This window comes from Dendropsophus ebraccatus, chromosome 4, assembly GCF_027789765.1.
Source record: "Dendropsophus ebraccatus isolate aDenEbr1 chromosome 4, aDenEbr1.pat, whole genome shotgun sequence".
Lineage (NCBI taxonomy): Eukaryota > Metazoa > Chordata > Amphibia > Anura > Hylidae > Dendropsophus > Dendropsophus ebraccatus.
In genome coordinates, this window is record NC_091457.1 from 130,575,929 (window position 1) to 130,595,424 (window position 19,496).

Genomic DNA, 19,496 nt, shown 5'->3' on the forward strand with positions numbered 1-19,496 from the left:
ATGCTTTACAATGTGTGTCTGATACAGTTGAAGAAATATCAATTATGTATATTGATTTATATTCAGTTCTTGACTGTCCTGTGGTATAAAAGTATAGAAAAAGAACATAGCTTTACTACTATTCCACCAAATAGAATAATATAAAACTTTACTTTTCTGCTCAATATCCTTCCTGCTCAGAGTTATGTGGCCTTGCATAGAGCGGCATAAACTAAATGACAAAAGCAACTAATTTTTTAATTGTTGCATTCTGGAAAATAATATTAACAAGAAACAGAATCGGTGGCAAATGGTAGATGATAAATATATGTAAATGAGTCTTTTTTTCTTCTAAAGATTTTTCTAAATTTTCTAAGTTTTAAAATCACATGCGAACTGTGAGAAGATAAAGCCTGACTTATAATAATAGTCTCCTACAAGATCATGAGGAAATAAGTCGCCTTCAGGCAGCAAGCAAGAGAATTCTTAAATTGCTTTAAAACAAAAAAAAAAAAAAAGAAAAGAAAATTAACTGAGTGAATTAACACTGTGCGGAGGAGCAAAATTAAATGTTAGGGCTTGAGGGGGAAACAAAATGCATCGCTCATACAGATCACCAGTGAGCTGCATTCTGTCAGCTTGTAGTTATCCAAGAAAGTCTAAAGGACAGCACTCTGGGACACCGAGAAATAGTTTGATTCAAGCCAAAGGAAGAGGTGCTGGTTAAAGGGGTTTCCAGCAAAAAAAATAAATAAATTTTATATATATATATATATATATATATATATATATATATATATATATTTTTTTTTTTTTTTTTTATTTTTATTTTTTTTTTATTTTTTTTTTTTTGGGGGGGGGGGGAGGATAGATAAATTTTAAAAAAGCTGAAAACCTATATTCACCCCTATATTCATCCAGCGACACTGCTGCCTGTGTGCATTGGACCACTGCAGCTAATCACTAGCCTCAGCAGTCACATTCCATTGTTATTGCAGGTAACTGCTGAGGCCAGTGATTGGTTACAATGAAGCAGTGGCACTGGATGGCAGCAACTAGAGGAATGAGTGTAACCTTTCTTGCCAACCCTCTCAATCCCTGCCTCCTAGCAATATTTTAGTAAACCCCAGAAAACCCTTTTCATACCACCACATCCTAACCACCCAGGAGATGAGGACTTGGTGTTTGATGTTTGATGAGTCCATCTTCTTTCTATGATCATGGAAAAAATCTAGATTATCCATGATTAGAAAAATATGGCTTCCAAAGAAACAATAGAGCTGAGCTGCAATACCAGACATAACAGAACAGAATAGATGTGATGTTCTTCAGGGAACAAGAATCCATATTTTTCTGAGTTTAGGGCCACATGGAGACATGTGTCACACACCAGCAAATCTCATCTGTTACTGTGCGCGACTTGCTGTCTTCATTACAGATGTGATTTGGCTGTTAAGAATGGCGGCAAGCAATCACAGCCGCATTTTACTTGTTTTGAGTTCTATGGCCGAAAAGTCCAGTGGTTACCAGATCGATGGGGTGTCTATCATTTGACAAGGGGTTTTCCATTGTGGAGACCAATTAACAAATAAAAAAAAAAATACTCTGGTTAAGCTTATACTGATGCATAAACTACAATTAGCATGCCATGCTCAAGAAAAAAAATTACAAGATCCTGACCAGATGGTATTGTACTCCAGCCCTTTTGCGTAAGATATTACCTCTGTGTCACCTGTTTGTAGACCCTGTAACAGTGGACACTACATACCACACTAACAGCGGACCCCTATTATTCCAAAGGTGGGGCTCCTCTCCATCATTCCTGGCACGATCTCCACCTCAAAAAGGGTCTTCTATGACATTTCCTTATGCGATGCCTGGGCCCCTAGGGGCCACTCCGCTGAGAGGATGTTTTTGCGGGCAGGAACCGGGGCAGCTGCTAGCTAGATGGTTGTCACGGTTTAGGCACGAGGGATTGCAGCTGGAAACCGAGCGGAGACTAGGCATGCGATTCCTCATTGTCCTTAGTCAGGGCACCAATAATTACACCAATGCCAAGGTTCAGAAACAACGGTAGTTGTACATTTATTGTAACGGTGGTAACTAGTAGCAACAGTCTCTCCAGATGCAACCCGGAATAAGGCAATCTTGAATAAGGCAGAGTAATGGGTGATGCTGCAATAGGCTGTGCTGATAGCGTGCTGGATGATGGGAGTAGTAGTGATACTGAAGTTGAGATGCTAGGCGGAATGAAACTGAGATGAATACTTGCTGTTGATGATTAGAGAAGATGATGAGAGGAATGACTGAAGAACGGCAACCAGATCATCTGGAGAATAGAGGAGAATCTTGAGAACTTGAGAACAGAACACAGCCAGGAACACTTCTTGTGGAACTGGAGCAGCAGAGCACACGTATCTCTCTCCTGACAGGGGAGAGAGAACCCACACAGAACCTGTCCCCCTGATGGTGGAGGACAAGACTGAGGCAGAGAGGAAGTCACATGGTATCCTCAGCCAAAGCTCGATGGCCATTGGAGTTACCATGGAAGCAGGGGCAGTCACGTGACATCCAGCCATTGCATCATCGCACCATTAGGCATATACAGTGAAATATACATGAGAAGTACCATACTTGAACACTGGGAGGCGACATAATACCCTTAGGCACTGATAACTGAATGCATACAAGAAATGAATGGAATAGCAGACCTGAACACTGAGAGGGGTGACACAATACCCACAGTTTGCAGTGGACCATAGCTTTCCAGAACGGAGGCAATGAAATACTGACTGACTCAGATATAAGGATACACTTTGAAGGAAACAATAAGAGAAGGAACTCTGTTCCGGGACACTGCACTTACAGCCGCCCTATTGGTAATCCCTCACTACTGGAAGTCTTTTGTATCTCCACCCTTAAGCACATGGTCTGAGGCATTAACTATCTTATGTGCATGCAGGAACTATTGGCCAATGATCGTCATTTTTATAAGAAACTCTATAGCACCTGGACCACATGGTTAGAATTTATGGATGGTCCTGATTTTTCTTCATGGCTCACAGCTAACTATATAAGTTCCCATATACTTCCCCCTACTCTTCTCTTCTCTATCCTCTTTCCTTTCTCCTGTTATATTATAACATAACTATAATAACATAATTATGGTTACACAAGTCTATATTGATTTGACCTTTTATCTGTTTATAAAATGATTACTTGTACCATGTTTGGCTGTGTCCCATACCCATTGATGTACAACCTACTTGTCAATTCTATTGTTACACTAATAAAACTTTTAGGCCACGTTCACACAATATATAATTTTACTAAACAACATTGTTGCAGATTTCCAACAATGACAGTGTCCGATAGTTTTATTTACTACGGAATCCCATCCGTAATGTATACACTCTGTATATACTCTGGCCAGGATTCCATGCGGCCGCATAAAAGACTGACATGAATAGCGGCCGCACAAAATTGACCGTGCAGACAATGTAAGGTGCGGCTCCAGCTGCACTTTACATTGTCTGCTATGGTTATTTGGAATGCAGGCACACCCGAATGTAACCGCATTCCAATTCTAAAGTGATGTTCATCCGGCGGGTACTGCCAGGATGAACTTCACAGACAAGAGCCATACGGCCGCTGTTATACAGTGTGTGAACAAGGCCTAAATGTGCAAATACTCTGGTAAGGGGGGTTAATAGTAATATTGTAATAGAAATTAATTCTGTAATCAGGGCCGTTTCTGCCTTGAGGCGGAATGAGTATTCCGCCTCAGGCGGCAGATTCTGCGCCCCTGCAGGGGGCGGCAGACAGCAGCCCTGCAGCCGCTCACCTGTCCTGCCGCAGCCGTCCCGTCCCGCCGCCAACGCTTACCGCTGTCCCGCGCCGTCAGTCAGCAGCTGTCATCGCCCTCCAGCGAGTCGTGAGTGCCCGGGGTCAGCGGGGGGCGCGATCCCCCCGCTGACCCCAGGCACTCACGACTCTCTGGAGGGCGATGACAGCTGCTGACTGACGGCACTGGAGCGCAGAAAGGAACAGCGGTGAGCGTTGGCGGTGGGACGGGACGGCTGCAGCAGGACAGGTGAGCGGCTGCAGGCAGGGCCGTTTCTGCCATGAGGCGGAATGAGTATTCTGCCTCAGGCGGCAGATTCTGCGCCCCTGCAGGGGGCGGCAGACAGCAGCCCTGCAGCCGCTCACCTGTCCTGCCGCAGCCGTCCCGTCCCGCAGCCAACGCTTACCGCTGTCCCGCGCCGTCAGTCAGCAGCTGTCATCGCCCTCCAGCGAGTCGTGAGTGCCCGGGGTCAGCGGGGGCCGCGATGCCCCCGCTGACCCCAGGCACTCACGACTCTCTGGAGGGCGATGACAGCTGCTGACTGACGGCGCGGGACAGCGGAAAGGAACAGCGGTGAGCGTTGGCGGTGAGACGGGACGGCTGCGGCAGGACAGGTGAGCGGCTGCAGGGTCGGGAGACAGCGGTGAGCGTTGGCGGCAATGACAGCTGCTGACTGTCGGCGAGGGACAGCGGTAAGCGGGACGGGACGGCTGCTGCAGGACAGGTGAGTGGCTGCAGGGCCGGCCCAGGGGGGGGGTGCGGGGGGTGCAGGCGCGGGTGATTCGGTTACGGCGGCGGGGGGGGTGTGCGGGGGGTGCAGGCGCGGGTGATTCGGTTACGGCGGCGGGGGGGGGGGGGTTGTGAGGGGGCGGCCGCCTGAGGTTTGCCTCAGGCGGCAGAAACCCCAGAATCGGCCCTGTCTGTAATATATCTAAAGCAATTACTTTTTCTAGTAAAGCTTAGCTTACCTGTAGGTCAGCATCGAATTCATGCTTCAAGTGAGCCTCCTCAGCTGCTTCAACCAGCCTCTGAAATTGAAAATAAAAAACAAAGTCAGTGAGGAGCTACAAAAGTCATACTCCAATAGGGTATAGGCCAATGGTGGGAGTGGGGTAGAGAGTTGAATGCATGGGGGAAGCACATAATAATCTAATAGCCAGCAATCCATGATGCCTGTGGTGCAGAGCCCAAGCGAATGGTGCTAATATCTATAAGTACATTAAAATCATGCCAACATCTTTGTAGCTGAATTTTTTTTTATAGAATTCAGAAATTATTTTCCTCAATGTCCATCACATCAGATCAGAACATCTTGATCCCTGTGATCACTGTCATCAAGGAAGATTACAAAGAATAGGTAATGATGACATCTCGATAATGCAGCCTTAAAGCCTCTCGACAAGCGTCGCTGGTCTGAACCATAGCATGAAAGGCAGCCATAGAAATTCCGGATCGATCTCACAGATTATGGAAAGCCTATAAACATCATTATAAATTACAATTACAGCATTATTTCACTGTAATCAATGAGAAGAGAATGGCAGGACATCACTAATCTGCATTTCTCTATTACATGAATATGAGGATCAATAACTCCCTTAATGTGCGGATGTTACTTTTGATATATTTGCCTTTATTTCATAGGGATGTATTTTCTCTTTCCATAATTAACCATGTTAAGAGTATAATATTTTATATGAAAGAGAGAAAGAATGATATATCTACTAAGTGACTCTAATATCATTGAAGCTTTGTTGCTGCGCTTGTAGTGTAGGAAGAACTAAACTTGTGATGGTGAGATAAAACATCTTGCCTATTAACCCTGTTCTTTTCCCTTGTTTTCCTTGATATTGCAAATTTGGGCCCTGTTCACACACTGTATTTTTTCAATAAATAAAGGCTGCTGTTAGAGATTGCAACATCAGAAGCTGAAACAACATTATTTCCTATGGAACAACAGCCGCAGTGTATACACTTCGTACACACTGTGGCCACTGCGTTTGTTTTGTACTTTACATTGTACCGTACTTTACATTGTTTGCTATGGTTAATTAGAGCGCAGGAACACCAGAATGTGCCCACTTTCCAATTAACATGAAGTGATGTTCATCCGGCTGGTACTGCATGGCATTGTCATAGAACGGCCGCTGTTTTTATCCATATACTTGGTTACCAATCATAGGAGTTCTACTTCGAAACCCTAGCAGGTCTAGCATTTGACAGACAGATGGCTCCATCACTGCAGGGGAGATCTACAACTAGTATACCATGGCAGAGGGTAATGGCCACTAAGATAAATATGGCAAAAAATACAGATTTAGGCTAGGTTCACACTACGTATATGTCCGGTCGCATATTTTTCCCAGCCGGACATATATGTATGAAACTCCGGCCGGGACTTTACGCAAGTTGTGGCCGGATACGTACGGACCGCGAACTTACGCCCGTAGCGTACTTACGCTTCCCGAGCGCTCTTCGTAGCGATCTAACAGCAGTCTTTTACTTGGAAATCTTCGCCTAGCCCCGGACACCCCACAGAACCTTTTGGATCGGAACAAAAAGCTGTCAAAATGAAGAAATCACCACTACGTACGGGACCGCATGTTACGCTACGGGCGTAAGTTACGGCATTTCCGTCCCGAAACAATGGTCTGGTTCCTTTTTTACGGCGCCGCATACGATCCGGGCGTAAGTTCGTACGTAGTGTGAACTGTGCGCCCGTAGATCGTATACTTTCCATTGTACGCAAACTACGTAAGTTTCCGGCCGCTTATTCACGGAACGCGCTACGGCCGGAAACTTACGTAGTATGAACGTAGCCTTAGCGTCAATGGCTATGTTCACACTAAGTAAAAAAAAGTCTTTTTGTTTGAAAAAAAAGTCAATTATTGCATCATTTTAATTGATTTCAATGAATTGTTCTGAAATCTATGGAATAACAGACGTCATTTGCACACAGTGTATTAAATGATGGATGTCTTTTGAGGCAAATGCTAAATAATGTTCATGACAATTATATTGGTCTTTTGTAAGCATCGGACGTTATTTATTAGTTGTTCCCATACAGTTCTCCTTTCAATGTATTTACTATAAAATTTTATAGACTCTTCTATTAAAGACACACCCAAAAGCCAATTAGTCCACTTGAACTAGAATAATGTACCAACAGCCTTCATTCCATTGAGAAGCAGCCAAACTTCGAAATGATGGACGTTCTTTTGGACTCAACATGACTCATATTGACGTCATTTTACGTAGTGGGGAAAAAGCCAATAGCTGCCAGACGAGAATTAATTCGGAAATCAGCTATCTCACCTGATCCCCTTATAGTCTGCCCTTATATTATTTCCTTTATATTTATCTATCCTAAGATAATAATAAAGGAAATAATATAAGGGCAGACTAGATGGACCAGATGGTCTTTTTCTGGTGACATTCTTATATAGTCCCCTTATAGCCATGGGGTATGGCTTAGAAGAATGCTTATGTGTTCTAAATGGAGTGAGAGTGTTTTGGCCATGACTTATTTCCCTGAAAACAAAAGGTTTGGGCAACTAAAATCCAATCTTCTCTCCCCTGACATCATCTGTCATGGTGTCGCCCTATACATTATAAGGTTGGCTAGTCCCAATGAAAGTGATGGGTTCAGCCAACTTTTCAGCAATGTGTGCTAGATGATATAGTTATTTGTACACCATATGATATAAAGGTAGGGTACCAGCCAAAAATACTGCATGAAGTACCACCTCATCTACCATCCCCTTTTCAATTTTCAGGTCAAGCTGACCCTCACACTCCTGTATTCCATGTTTTTAGCAAAACTGCAAGTAAAGTGTTGACTGAAACAAAAAAAAAGACAAAAAATGTTTTTGTTTTTTCCTTTATATAATTACTGTATATCTAATGCAATGAAGCGGAAAATCAGAGTAAAACCAGGAGATAAAATTAATTTTCTCATGTAATAGGAAAGGAATAGGAGAGTTGATTGTGAGCTGGATCTTTGGCAGAACGGATAGATTATCCACACAAACAAAATTATTTTTATAGATTGGCGCATCCAATTTCAGACAGAAGGCAAAGAAACAGGAAATTCTGGAGATTTAATTAGTGAACATTGACCTTATAGGCTTTGTGCATTACAGCTATAGTATGTTCATTATAAGAGCAACAGGAGGAACTCAAGAACGGTTGTACACCAGTTTTTGGCTTGTTAAAGTCCCAAGTATTAAACACTCCCCATTTTTCACAACAGTTTGCAACTTTTCCCCTTTTTGAGTGGGCTTAAAGAGGTACTCTGGGCTTTTATATATTTTTTAAATATTACTTAGGTGTCAGGATCACAACAATCGGGCAGCAAAAGTACAAAATCAGAATCCAATAGGCAAAGTCAAAGTCCAGGTAATATGGTCAGGGGCAGGCGGTAAGCAAGGGAGGTCAAAGATACAAGACAAAGATCAGGAGATGCAAATAGACAGAAGACACAAGCAGGCAAAGACAAAGTCAATAACCAGCAATGAGTGCACAGACTGGGGTTAGTTATATAGGAGGTCAGGGCTCTGGTCCAGGACATAATTGGACCATCCCCCTGAACTCCAAGCACAGACACCTGAGAACAAAACAGATCCACTGGCAGGATGACCTGTCAGTCACAGCAGAACCAAAAAAGATCAACCCTAACATGGCCAGATAGAAATAAGCAGGTGAAGTCGGGTGTGTCCACCAAAAAAAGTGAGCAGATAAAGTAGTGTTCAGACACTGCAAAACAAAACAGAATACAAGAAATCAGAATACAAGAATCAACTTCACTTAGAAAATTTCCATCTGACTCCCATTCATCAGAAGAAGAGTCCATAGCATGGAGAACAGGCTTTCTGACAGGATGAGCAGAAGAACATGATAAATTCACATCAGATAGAGGAATATCAGGTACATCAGAACTAGAAATATTTATTTCGCAGAGGTTATCTGTGCACCCAAGTGACTTTTCTCTGAGTCACCTGAACGCCGATGATCTGGGAGCTGGTTTTCTTGCCGCTTGGGACGCTTGTGGCAGAAACTGATGTAATGGCCACTGTCACCACAGTAATAGCATAGACCGTTGTGTCTGCGGTGTTCTCGCCTGGTCTTGGCGTCCAATTGTCCCAGCTGCATGGGCTTGTCCTCAGGAATATCAGGGATACCAATAGGATTTTTGACAGAGCAGGGGACAGAGATTTTAGAAGGATCAGACCCTACTTTCTCCCTATGTCTGTCACGGAGTCTGCGGTCGATGCGAATGCCCAAATTCATGGCCTGCTTAAGGGTGGAAGGATCTGAGTGCCCTGTCCGGGCATCTTTATTGCCATCAGATAACCCCCTGCTTAAATTTGCATCTAAGCGTAGGATCATTCCACCAAGATGGAATGCTTCACTGGCAGAACTTGGAACAATACTCTTCCACCGGTCTCTTCCCCTGTTTCAAAGTCATCAACTGTCTCTCAGCTGTTGCTGCCCTGTCAGGGTCATCATAAAGTAATCCCAATGCAGAGAAAAACTGATCCACAGAAGATAATTCAGTGGCATCAGGAGGCAAAGAAAAGGCCCCCTCCTCCAGAGGTCCTTGTAAGAGGGACATAATAATGCCCACCCTCTGGCTGTCATCCCCAGAGGACCGGGGACAAAGTCTAAAAAAACAACTTACATCCCTCTCTGAAAATTCGAAAGGCCCTTCTATCACCTTTGAACCTTTCAGGAAGCTGCACTGGAGGTTCTTGGGGAACAGAAGCAGATAGCACAGCATTCTGGCCCTAAAAAGACTCTACCTGCTGCACACGTTGCCCCAGGTGCAGAGCAAGCTGGTTGAGATGTTGCATTTGCTCAACCAGAGCTATCATAGGGTCCATAGCCAGGTGGAGAGAGAGAGAGAAAAAAAAAGTAGGGCTGGTTATTCTATCAGGAACCGAACAGCAGGGACAAGACAAGGCAGTGAGCCCTAACGCTGAACCCACCAACTGTCCCTACCTACTTGCCTCTAGGCGGCCGTGGACAACCACAATGACGTTCCTTGCACTGGTATAGGTGCACACAGAACAAGACAGACAAACAAACACAATAAAGAATAGTAAACAGTCCGGGTCACAACAATCGGGCAGCAAAAGTACAAAATCAGAATCCAATAGGCAAAGTCAAAGTGCAGGCAATATGTTCAGGGGCAGGCGGCAAGCAAGGGAGGTCAAAGATACAAGGCAAAGATCAGGAGATGCAAATAACAGAAGAAACAAGCAGGCAGAGACTAAGTCAATAACCAGCAAAAGAGTGCACAGACTGGGGTTAGTTATATAGGAGGCCAGGGTTCTGGTCCAGGACATAATTGGACCATCCCCCTGAACTCCAAGCACAGACACCTGAGAACAAAACAAATCCATTGGCAGGATGACCTGTCAGTCACAGCAGAACCAAAACAGATTAACCCGGACATGGCCAGATAGAAATAAGCAGGTGAAGTCGGGTGTGTCCACCAAACAAAGTGAGCAGATTAAGTAGTGTTCAGACACTGCAAAACAAAACAGAATACAAGAAATCAGCGCCTTCTCGGCCGCACAGCGCGAGCCGAGGGGCGCATCACACTCCACAGAGATACAGTCCTGACATCAGGTTGCATAGAAAATAATAAAGAGACTATTCTCTCCTACAGGGCTCCTTTGGGCATCCTTCTGTAATGTCTTTGGGTCCCCTGCTGAATGCTCAGGGAGCTACTTCCGAAATCAACTCATCTGGGCATTGACACCCCACTCAGCCAGTCATTGGCCTCAGCACTGTCCCTCTTCATTAATTGGCTGAATGGGCTGTCACTGCCGACACAGGTCCGTCTTAGATGTTCAGTGTCTCAATGTTCAGTGAGAGACCCCAGTGGCAGGAGGTTCCTTGCAGAACGTGGTAGGTCAGAATAGGCTGTTTATTATTTTCTATTGTACCCCAGCAATATCCCTCCAAAAAAAAGAATGCTTGGAGAATGCCTTTAATAGGACAGAGTGTGTGTTAGGACTTGGGCCGCGCGTTCGGCTCCTGACACCGCCGATGCGTGCGGTCAAAGCATACATAGCCGCTCAGGCCGGTTGCTAGGGGCGCAACGACGGCGCCCATAGCAGCTGGACTGCTTCTCATGATTTTACCTACTCGGCTCTGCTATTCTGTGTTGTAGCAGAGGCCAGGGTTTCACTCCACTGGCTGAGGAGCATAGGTGTTGCGTGTGTTTAGCTGATTGTAGATTGACAGCTGACACTGCCAATCAGCTGTCAGTAATCTTGAATCTGGGACCTATAAGTATCCTTCCCAGTCTACTATGCCTTGCCTGTGAAAGTCCCTGGCTTGCCTGGTGTTACTTGATCTAGCGTTCCCTGTCCCGATCCTAACAGTGTGCAAGTGTTTTTTGCTTCATAGCACATTTTCTTATGATTGCCAAATTAAATTCTAGTCATGAGACATGCCCTGTCTCTATATTCATTAAAATAACCAAAAAGAAACAAAAAGCTGTAAAAATATTGGTCTTGAATGAAGAAATTTGAAATCATTGTTTGCACTGTTTTAGCTGTCTCTGTGTCGGCAAATAAACTATATGTGTTCATTTTAAATGACCCACTATATAGATTTTTTTTTCTGGTTGAAAATTATGATCTTTTCAGTATACTCCTAAACATTATATTACATTAGATGAGTGTATATTGCTACAATTACAAGTAATAGTGCAGATTATTAGATAGTCTAAAGAGACGAGGCAGTTTACACATTGTATTTTGAGATTCAGAAATAAGCTTGTATTTCAAGGAAAAATAAACCTCTAATCCTCTAAATTATTTTGTTATTTTTGGGCTACGACCACCCGACCGTTTTTTTGGGCCGTTTGAGATTTGGATATTTTGAAATAACCAACGTTATTTATCACAAAATGACGTCTGTCTAAAAAAAACACCCCAAAAAAGGACATTGTGTTTGTGGCATTCTTTTTTTTCAAGCATGTTTTTCCACACATTTTTTCCATGCAAATGTCATGTAATTTTATGCAGTTACGCGTGAAATGACACAATATACTATGCCCTATGACACAATATACTATGCCCTATTACACAAACAATGAGGCACATAACAACTAGATTTAATAAAAAATGTTGGACTAGGTTCACATTGTGTTTTTGCTTTGTTTTTACCTTGAAAAATCGGATGCAAAAATGGATGGTAAAAACAAATGCAGTTAAATGCCATCCGTCAGGATCCGATTTCTATTGACTTACAGTATAAAAAAAAAAAAGTATCAGAACAGATCATTTTTTTTACAAATTTGTATTATACGTAAAAACATGTCTAACCTGTTTTTTTCTGTATGCTTAGGTAAACATTTTAAAAATGATTCGTTAAACGGACAGCAAAAGTGCCAAGTTACATCTCAAGCCACACCCCTTTTACTAAGTCCCACCCTCTTGTCAAGTGAATTACAGAAGGTGTCTAAAACTGTTACTAAGCCTTGTAATCACAAATTACACCAAAATTTGGCCCCATTTGCAATAGTAAAACTGCCCCAATGTTTCCATATTAAGGATTACTAGATAAGCCCATATAGGTATGTAAGCATAACATTAACCATATCCATTGAATTTAAAAGAAAAGTAACAGATTTCCATAAAGGCATATTTCCATCACAAAATGCTCAAAAAATGTTAACCCTTATACAAAGAATACAGTATAGAAAGCCGCTCATTAGGGGGATTAACCAGTATCCAGAATAAATGGTATGCAGTGCGCATGTGATGCCAGTAGAGATGAGTGCAACTTAAGCATGATCAAGTTGGATACAGCCCTAAGGAGTCTGGGAAAATGTGGATACAGCCTATGGATTTCAGGACTCTCTAGGTCTGCATCGAGCTTCTTCAGCCACCGGTATTCAAATGCCGACTTGGACTTGAGCATGCTTGAGTTGCACTCACCTCTAGTGGCCAGAGCTTCATTTTTTCCTCTAAAGTAATTTCTGAATATTTCCAAACACAGCACTCAGCAATGTTCATAAACCCCATAGAGAAAGAATTGAGCCAACCACACATTTGGGTAACACACCAATCATTCTGGAGACATTTGTTTCTATTTTCAGGATCAGTTGGAATCCCGGTGGTAAAACCACCCACTAAGCAGTACTAATAGGACTTGATAATTCCAGGCTAAATCAAGTGAACATCTATCAAGAAAACCAAAGTGTGCTTCATTTACAAAGACAAATGGCTGCACTGAGTGATGTCACCTATTCCAATGACAAAAATGGCTACCATCTTGGTAAAAAAAAATGTAAATGGTAATAACACATTCACATTTACTAACATTATACAGTGCAGTGCTACAAAAATGCTGTGAGCATGCTTACTGCTGCAACTTATGGGGGATACAAAAACAGAGTGAGCATGCTTAGCTGTTTCCACCTTTTGTGGACTCTCACTGAAGCGAGAGACATGGCATCAGTGTAGGTAGTAAACCTTTGTTGATCTTTGACGCTGGTGTCCAGGCTTTAAATGCCCAAAAGAAAAAATAAACTTATAACTAAAATGACTCAAAGCTAAAAAGTAACCATGACCTAGCCTACCCTTGTTTTATAAAAATGTTTTGCCAAGGGACTTGGTGGGGGGGACTCACTAATGTAATCCTCGCCCTGGGCCCACTAATGTATTTCTACAAAAGATCAAAATGTTTTCATATCAGGCAGTAGCACATTACTATTATGTATTTGTGCATTAGTAACTCACAGGGGGCAAACTATGAAAATTGTAGAAAACATGGGAAATTGGAAGGCAAGGGCGAGAAAATGGGATTAATCATCGACTATTTGTTGTTATGGAGCTAAGACACGCTCGCGAGCTGCTACTGGAAAACAAGTTACCGCTTTCCATTTATCAAGAGGTGATGTGCTCTAATGTCTAATGGCTATAATTACACATTTGGATAAATACCACTGAAAATGTGGCATAAATAGCAGGCAGAGAGAACACTTCCAGGCCGAGCGACTGAGTAAATGATATAAATGCAGCAATAAAGCATGTACAGTACATCACTAATAGGAAGCATTGTGTTTACAAAAGCCCTTAAAGAGAAACCACCACCATCGGGTTGAAATATTTGCAATGGGATTAGATAAAAAACATCACATAATCCTGGAACCTGCTATGTGCTGTAGGCCCAGGTCAGTTTATCAATGCCCCCCCCCCCCTACACCACCACCATTACTTCCACCAAATGCCGAATCAGGTTAATGCAATCTAGAAGTTTTTATCAGATAAAATGACATATCCCATAGGCCCAACACAATACTGAAAATACTGACTTTGCAAAGACCATGTACAATAGATGTAATTTGACCCCCAAAAAATCTTTATAAATACTGGTTCAGCTGGAAAAAAAATAAAAGGGTACCTTGCTATATAGGTGAGAAGCACCTTCTAGGGAACGTGTACTAGCCCATGGGCATTGTTCCGCTGTATCGCCAAAGACACAGAGAATATTAATGCTTTAAAGACAAAGGATTACATCTGTTTGCTTAAGCAAAATTCCATTCACATAATTAGGTCACAGCAAACGCGGCTCCCTGTGAACCTCGTGTTGTCTCGGATGTTCAGTTACTTAGGAAGGGAATTTTCTCTTTAATTCCAATCCACAGAACGCAAATGTGCAGCATCTTATTTGTTCCAGTAAATTAAACAGTACGGAAAACAGAATTTAAAAAAGGGGAAAAACTATCTCTACTGGGATGAGCTCTTCAAACAACTATGATATCAATTAAAACCACACTCTATTTACAGCTAACAAAATCCTCATTAAACAGCTTGGCACCCAACTAAGTTAAAAGAAACCAAGTAAAAGGTCACACAGGCCTCTTGACATTGCTGGATTATGTGTTTGTTCAACTGTGGATGGAAAATCATCGATGCCGCTCACTGTCGGAAGTGGAGGTTTCTAAAAGTTAATAAACCTGTACTATTGTATGCCGATATATAACACTAGCAGATTTTGCACTCTGTACAGAAACTGCACTCCTGACAGATGTTGTTCCCAGTGGCTTCCCTATCTGGCAAATTGTTTACATAGGCTAGACCGTAATTGTGACCTAACATCATTTAAAATTTCACAACTTGATGCATTAAAGGTGCAGGCCATTTTTAAAATCTGGGAGCCGACAGGGGCAGGGGGGAATTGGATCAAGAGTAGGAATTTACCTCTCCCCATGCTCGCAGTCAGCGGCGGGACTGGTCTGGGGACCCCTGCTGGGCTCTGGGATCTTTGGCGCTGACATGTCATGACCCCGTTGATGGACTGTCTGCTCAGCTAGTCAGTGACTGGGGTGGGATGCCACTTAAGTCACTGATTGGCTGAGCGGCCTGTCCATTAGCCGGGACAGGCATTTCCCCCCCCGACACATGATGTCATAACAACTCGGGGGAAAATACCTTCCAGCAGGAATCTCGGGGCGGGACCTGCTGCTCACCGCAGGCACAGGGAGAGGTAAGTTCCTACTCCTGATCAAATTCCCTCTGCCCCTGCCGGATTTTAAAAATGGACGGACTTCTCCTTTAAGGCCGGGTTCACACGAGGTATGACATCGGCAGTTCTGTGGACTGCAGTAACGGTGGCATGAATGTTACTAATGTTGAATTGGGATGCGGGCGCATCCATGTGCGCCCGCATCCCAATTCACCATTGTACACAATGGAGAGTGCAGTCGGAGCCGCACTTTCCATTGTGTGAACTGACTCAATGAATAGCGGCCACACTAAACTGACATGTCAGTTTTCACTACAGCCGCTAGGGATCCCAGCTAGAGTGTATACTATTTGTATACACTTCAGCTGGGATCCCATTGACTGCACTGCAATGTAAATTTTCTATCAATCATGTCCGTTGTTTCAAATTAGCAACAACGCCCATGATTAATAGAAAATATACATTATGGGAAAATACACCCTTTTTGAACTCTGTACCAACAAACTAGGCCTTCATTCCTTGGTCATAAGCAAATGTGACCGCGTCTATAAAAACAGAAGTTTTGGCACTTTGTTCGTCTGAAGCATTCAGGTTTATGTAGCAAAATCCCAAAGCAAAAAAAAAAATGGCAATAATCCGAGAGAAGCAATTGTTGCTGCCTATTTGACTGGAAATAAGTTATGAGGACATTTCTAAACCATTTAAAATCCATTATTGTATGATCAGAAAGATTATTCACAAGTGGAAAACATTTAATACAGTTGACAATCTTCTAGGCTATGGTTGACCCAGCATATTTATGTCCAGATACATAAAAACATACATCTGACATGACACCAAAGATGAAACTTTTCTTGTGCACCACCTGTAAGAAGATCCCTTCGGAAAACTGTTCTCTTCTTGGTGGTAGGGAGGACATTGGACCCACACTAGGTCCCCATACACTTTATACTTCTGTTGGCCAAACCTGTTGCAAGCCGTAAGGGGCTCTCCCAAGACTCCACAACATTTGATGTGGGCGGAGATGTCAGAGAGTTATTCTGCTGCCAGAGAAATCTGGCTGTGGCTTACCTCTCCCTATTAGAAAGCACAGGAACACTTGGCCGTGCCGAATGTTCATGTGTATGGGGATGACAGGAGAGAAAACTATCAGTCGAACGATCAAGTGGTCGACAGTTAACAAAAGTGTAGGGCCACCTTAAAGTGAATCTGTGACCCTCTGACTGCCTACTGAGCGGATGGCACAGACGGATAGATAGAAATGAAAGCATTCAGAACATATCTTTGTTTCCTGAATCTGCGTTCCTATTTTCATTTGAAAAAAAAAAGAAAAAAAAAATTATTTTGGCTGTCAATGATGTCAAAGAGGAGGAGTCTATTATTCTCTGGGTCTGTATGCCTGCCATAATTAGCCACATACACTCTGAATACAGCACTGCGAGGTGTTGCAATTCTAGGGCCCAGGGAATAATAGGCCCCGCATTATCTACATTATGCATAGCCTAAAAATTTATATTATTTTTATGAAAATTAAAACACAGACACAGGCAACAAATGAATGTCTTGAATGCTTTCATTGATAATTATTCAGAGGTGCCATCAGCTTGGTAAGCGGTCGGGAGGTTACAGATTCACTTTAGGACACCAGGGCAACTGTCCAATACAAACTCCCTATGGATACACCCTCAGCCTAAAACCAGTGAGCCTGGATAGATCTGATGAGGCTTTGAATAGCATACTCAATCTATATACCTGGGCTAAATCTTGGGGACCAAATGCTCCAATCCAGTAAATTTGACCTTTTACGATGCTAATGTTTCTATATACTTTTCAGTTATACTTCTTTCTACTTTTATATTTGAGGTTTCCTATATCTTGGCATTAGAGCTAAGCTCTTTTTGGGTTGAAATACATGTTTTATCCAATATTAATCTGTCCACATTGTCTGTGATTATTTCCCGGACCTAGCGAGTGACCTTCAGCGGTAGAGCCTCGTAGGTTTGAATAAGTGATAAGTAAATGCTTAAACCAATATCTTAATCTGACAATTAACATGTCAGCCAGTCTTCCCCTCACACCTACCGCTGCTATTAGAAGTTCTGAACTTTGCGGTTAGATCATGATTTTAACTTAACAAAATTAGGCTGATACCGAACGCTGATCTTCTTCATGAATCAGAGATGAATAAAATATTGTAAATTGCTGTTTTGACTGCTGAGTGGGGTGACAGGTTGAGATTATCCCTGACAGCTGTCGGAGCTAATCAGTGTCTCATTTAGGAAGGTTGAAGCAACTCTCGTACACTATTAAGAGTGAGTCCCAGGCTAAAAGGAAAGGCTAGTAACATTCTCAAAGAGCGCCAGCTTTCATTGTGATTCACAGACTACAAGATCAAACGTGTTTATCACTATGAATATGAAAGCCCTCTTTCAAATTAATAATTTAACTTAAGGAAATAACCCCAAATACAGAGCGGAAGATGTTAGGATTTTATGTGCTATTGTACAGTATGTCCCATCTAGGGGAAGATTAAAAAGTTGTTATTGCATATACTATCAAAAGAATGTATGAATGAATAGGTACATGTGGCCGGGGATAGGCTAGATACTATAAGGTTTCTCTGAAAATAAAACCTAACTTCATTTTGCAAGGTTTTTTGGATTAGGCTTGAAATATAATTCCTACTCCAAATAAAAACCCTAGTTACAGTCAGCTGATCAGATCCATGACACTAGTTGGCTGAGTATCAGCCAATCAGTGCCAGACTTGATATGCTCCACCCCCACCTGCTCAAAACAAGCTGCAGGAGTGGTAAGAAGATGCCCATGAAGTATGGGAATTTCCTGCAGAGGGGGGATCTATACAGTATGGGGGAACAACTACAGAGGGGGAGGGAGGTATACAGTATAGGGTGCTTTACTGCATAGGGGGATGTATACAGTATAGGGGAAAATTACAGAGGGAAGAGGTATACAGTAAAGGGGGCTTTATTTCAGAGGAGGGATGTATACAATATGGAGGAACAAATACAGAACAAATACAGAAATGTGCTAATTGGTCCCCTTTAAAGGATCAATCATCCTTAGTAAGTAGCTGCATGAACGAGTATATTGCCCATCATTGCTGGCTGCACAAGGCTTGGTTGTGCAGGGAAACGTCAACTGACTTTACATGATAAAGGCTAAATACACGACTTCAGCAGGTTCAGCAAACACTCTAAAAGGTATGCGTATTCTCCCTAACATGATATCAGGGGACAGAAAGATCATGCATGTTGGATATGGACAATAGAGATGAGCGAACTGGCGAGCTTCGAGTTCGTATGAACCTGACCTCTCGGCTTCTGATTCCCGCTGTCTGCCCGCTCCATGGAGAGGGTGGATACAGCCTTAGGACCACCTGGAAAACTGGGATACAGCCATAGCCATAGGCTGTATCCCAGTTTTCAAGGCGGTCCTCAGGCTGTATCCACCCTCTCCACGAAACGGGCAGACAGTGGGAATCAGAAGCCGAGAGTTACGGTTCATAAAAACCCGAACCTCGGCCGGTTCGCTCATCTCTAATGGACAACCCAATTCTTTTGGTTTTGGAGAGAAAAGCTGATGCCAAAGCTGTCTGGCAGCAGTTTACCCTTCCTCTTTCTATAGACAACCATAAAATGTTTGGCCCTTCTGAACATTCATGTGTACTGAGAGATCAGGAGAGCTAGCTGTTTGCCCAAAAGGGTTCTCCAGGATTAGAAAAACAGCACCACCCCTGTCCTCAGGATGCATGTGGCATTACAATTTTGTCCATTTACTTCAATAGAACTGCCCCGCTGCAGCGCACTGATAGGCTGACCGCCGGGAGACTAAACCCCTGAAGCAAGCCGGAGCGGGGACCCGGTACAGTATGTTCCCGGGCAGCGGGAATTAATGACGCTGAGTTTGACATCCTCGCAGCGGGATGACGATCCTGCTGCGAGTATGTCAGCCTACTGAAGTGAATGAGTAAGTATCTGCAGCGAGAAATCTGCTGCGGATACATTATATGCGTTTGTACCCTGACAGTAGATAAAAGCTGCTTAGAAGTTAATACCCACAGGGTATTATGGGTAAAAATGCTGCTTAGCTGCAATACTGCATCACCATTAACAATCAAGCTACTTTTAGATGAAGTCAATGTGACTCAGTGACCTGCGTGT

At 43.0% G+C, this 19,496-nt stretch overlaps 1 protein-coding gene across 1 annotated transcript in view; it reads right to left on the reverse strand.

The window, feature by feature from the left end:
• Positions 1 to 19,496, reverse strand: part of CACNA2D3 (calcium voltage-gated channel auxiliary subunit alpha2delta 3) — a 636,447-nt gene that overhangs the window by 432,766 nt on the left and 184,185 nt on the right. The window contains exon 4 of the mRNA XM_069967934.1: positions 4,792 to 4,851. Coding sequence (XP_069824035.1) covers positions 4,792 to 4,851 — 60 coding nt within the window. The remainder of the gene's footprint in view (positions 1 to 4,791; positions 4,852 to 19,496) is intronic.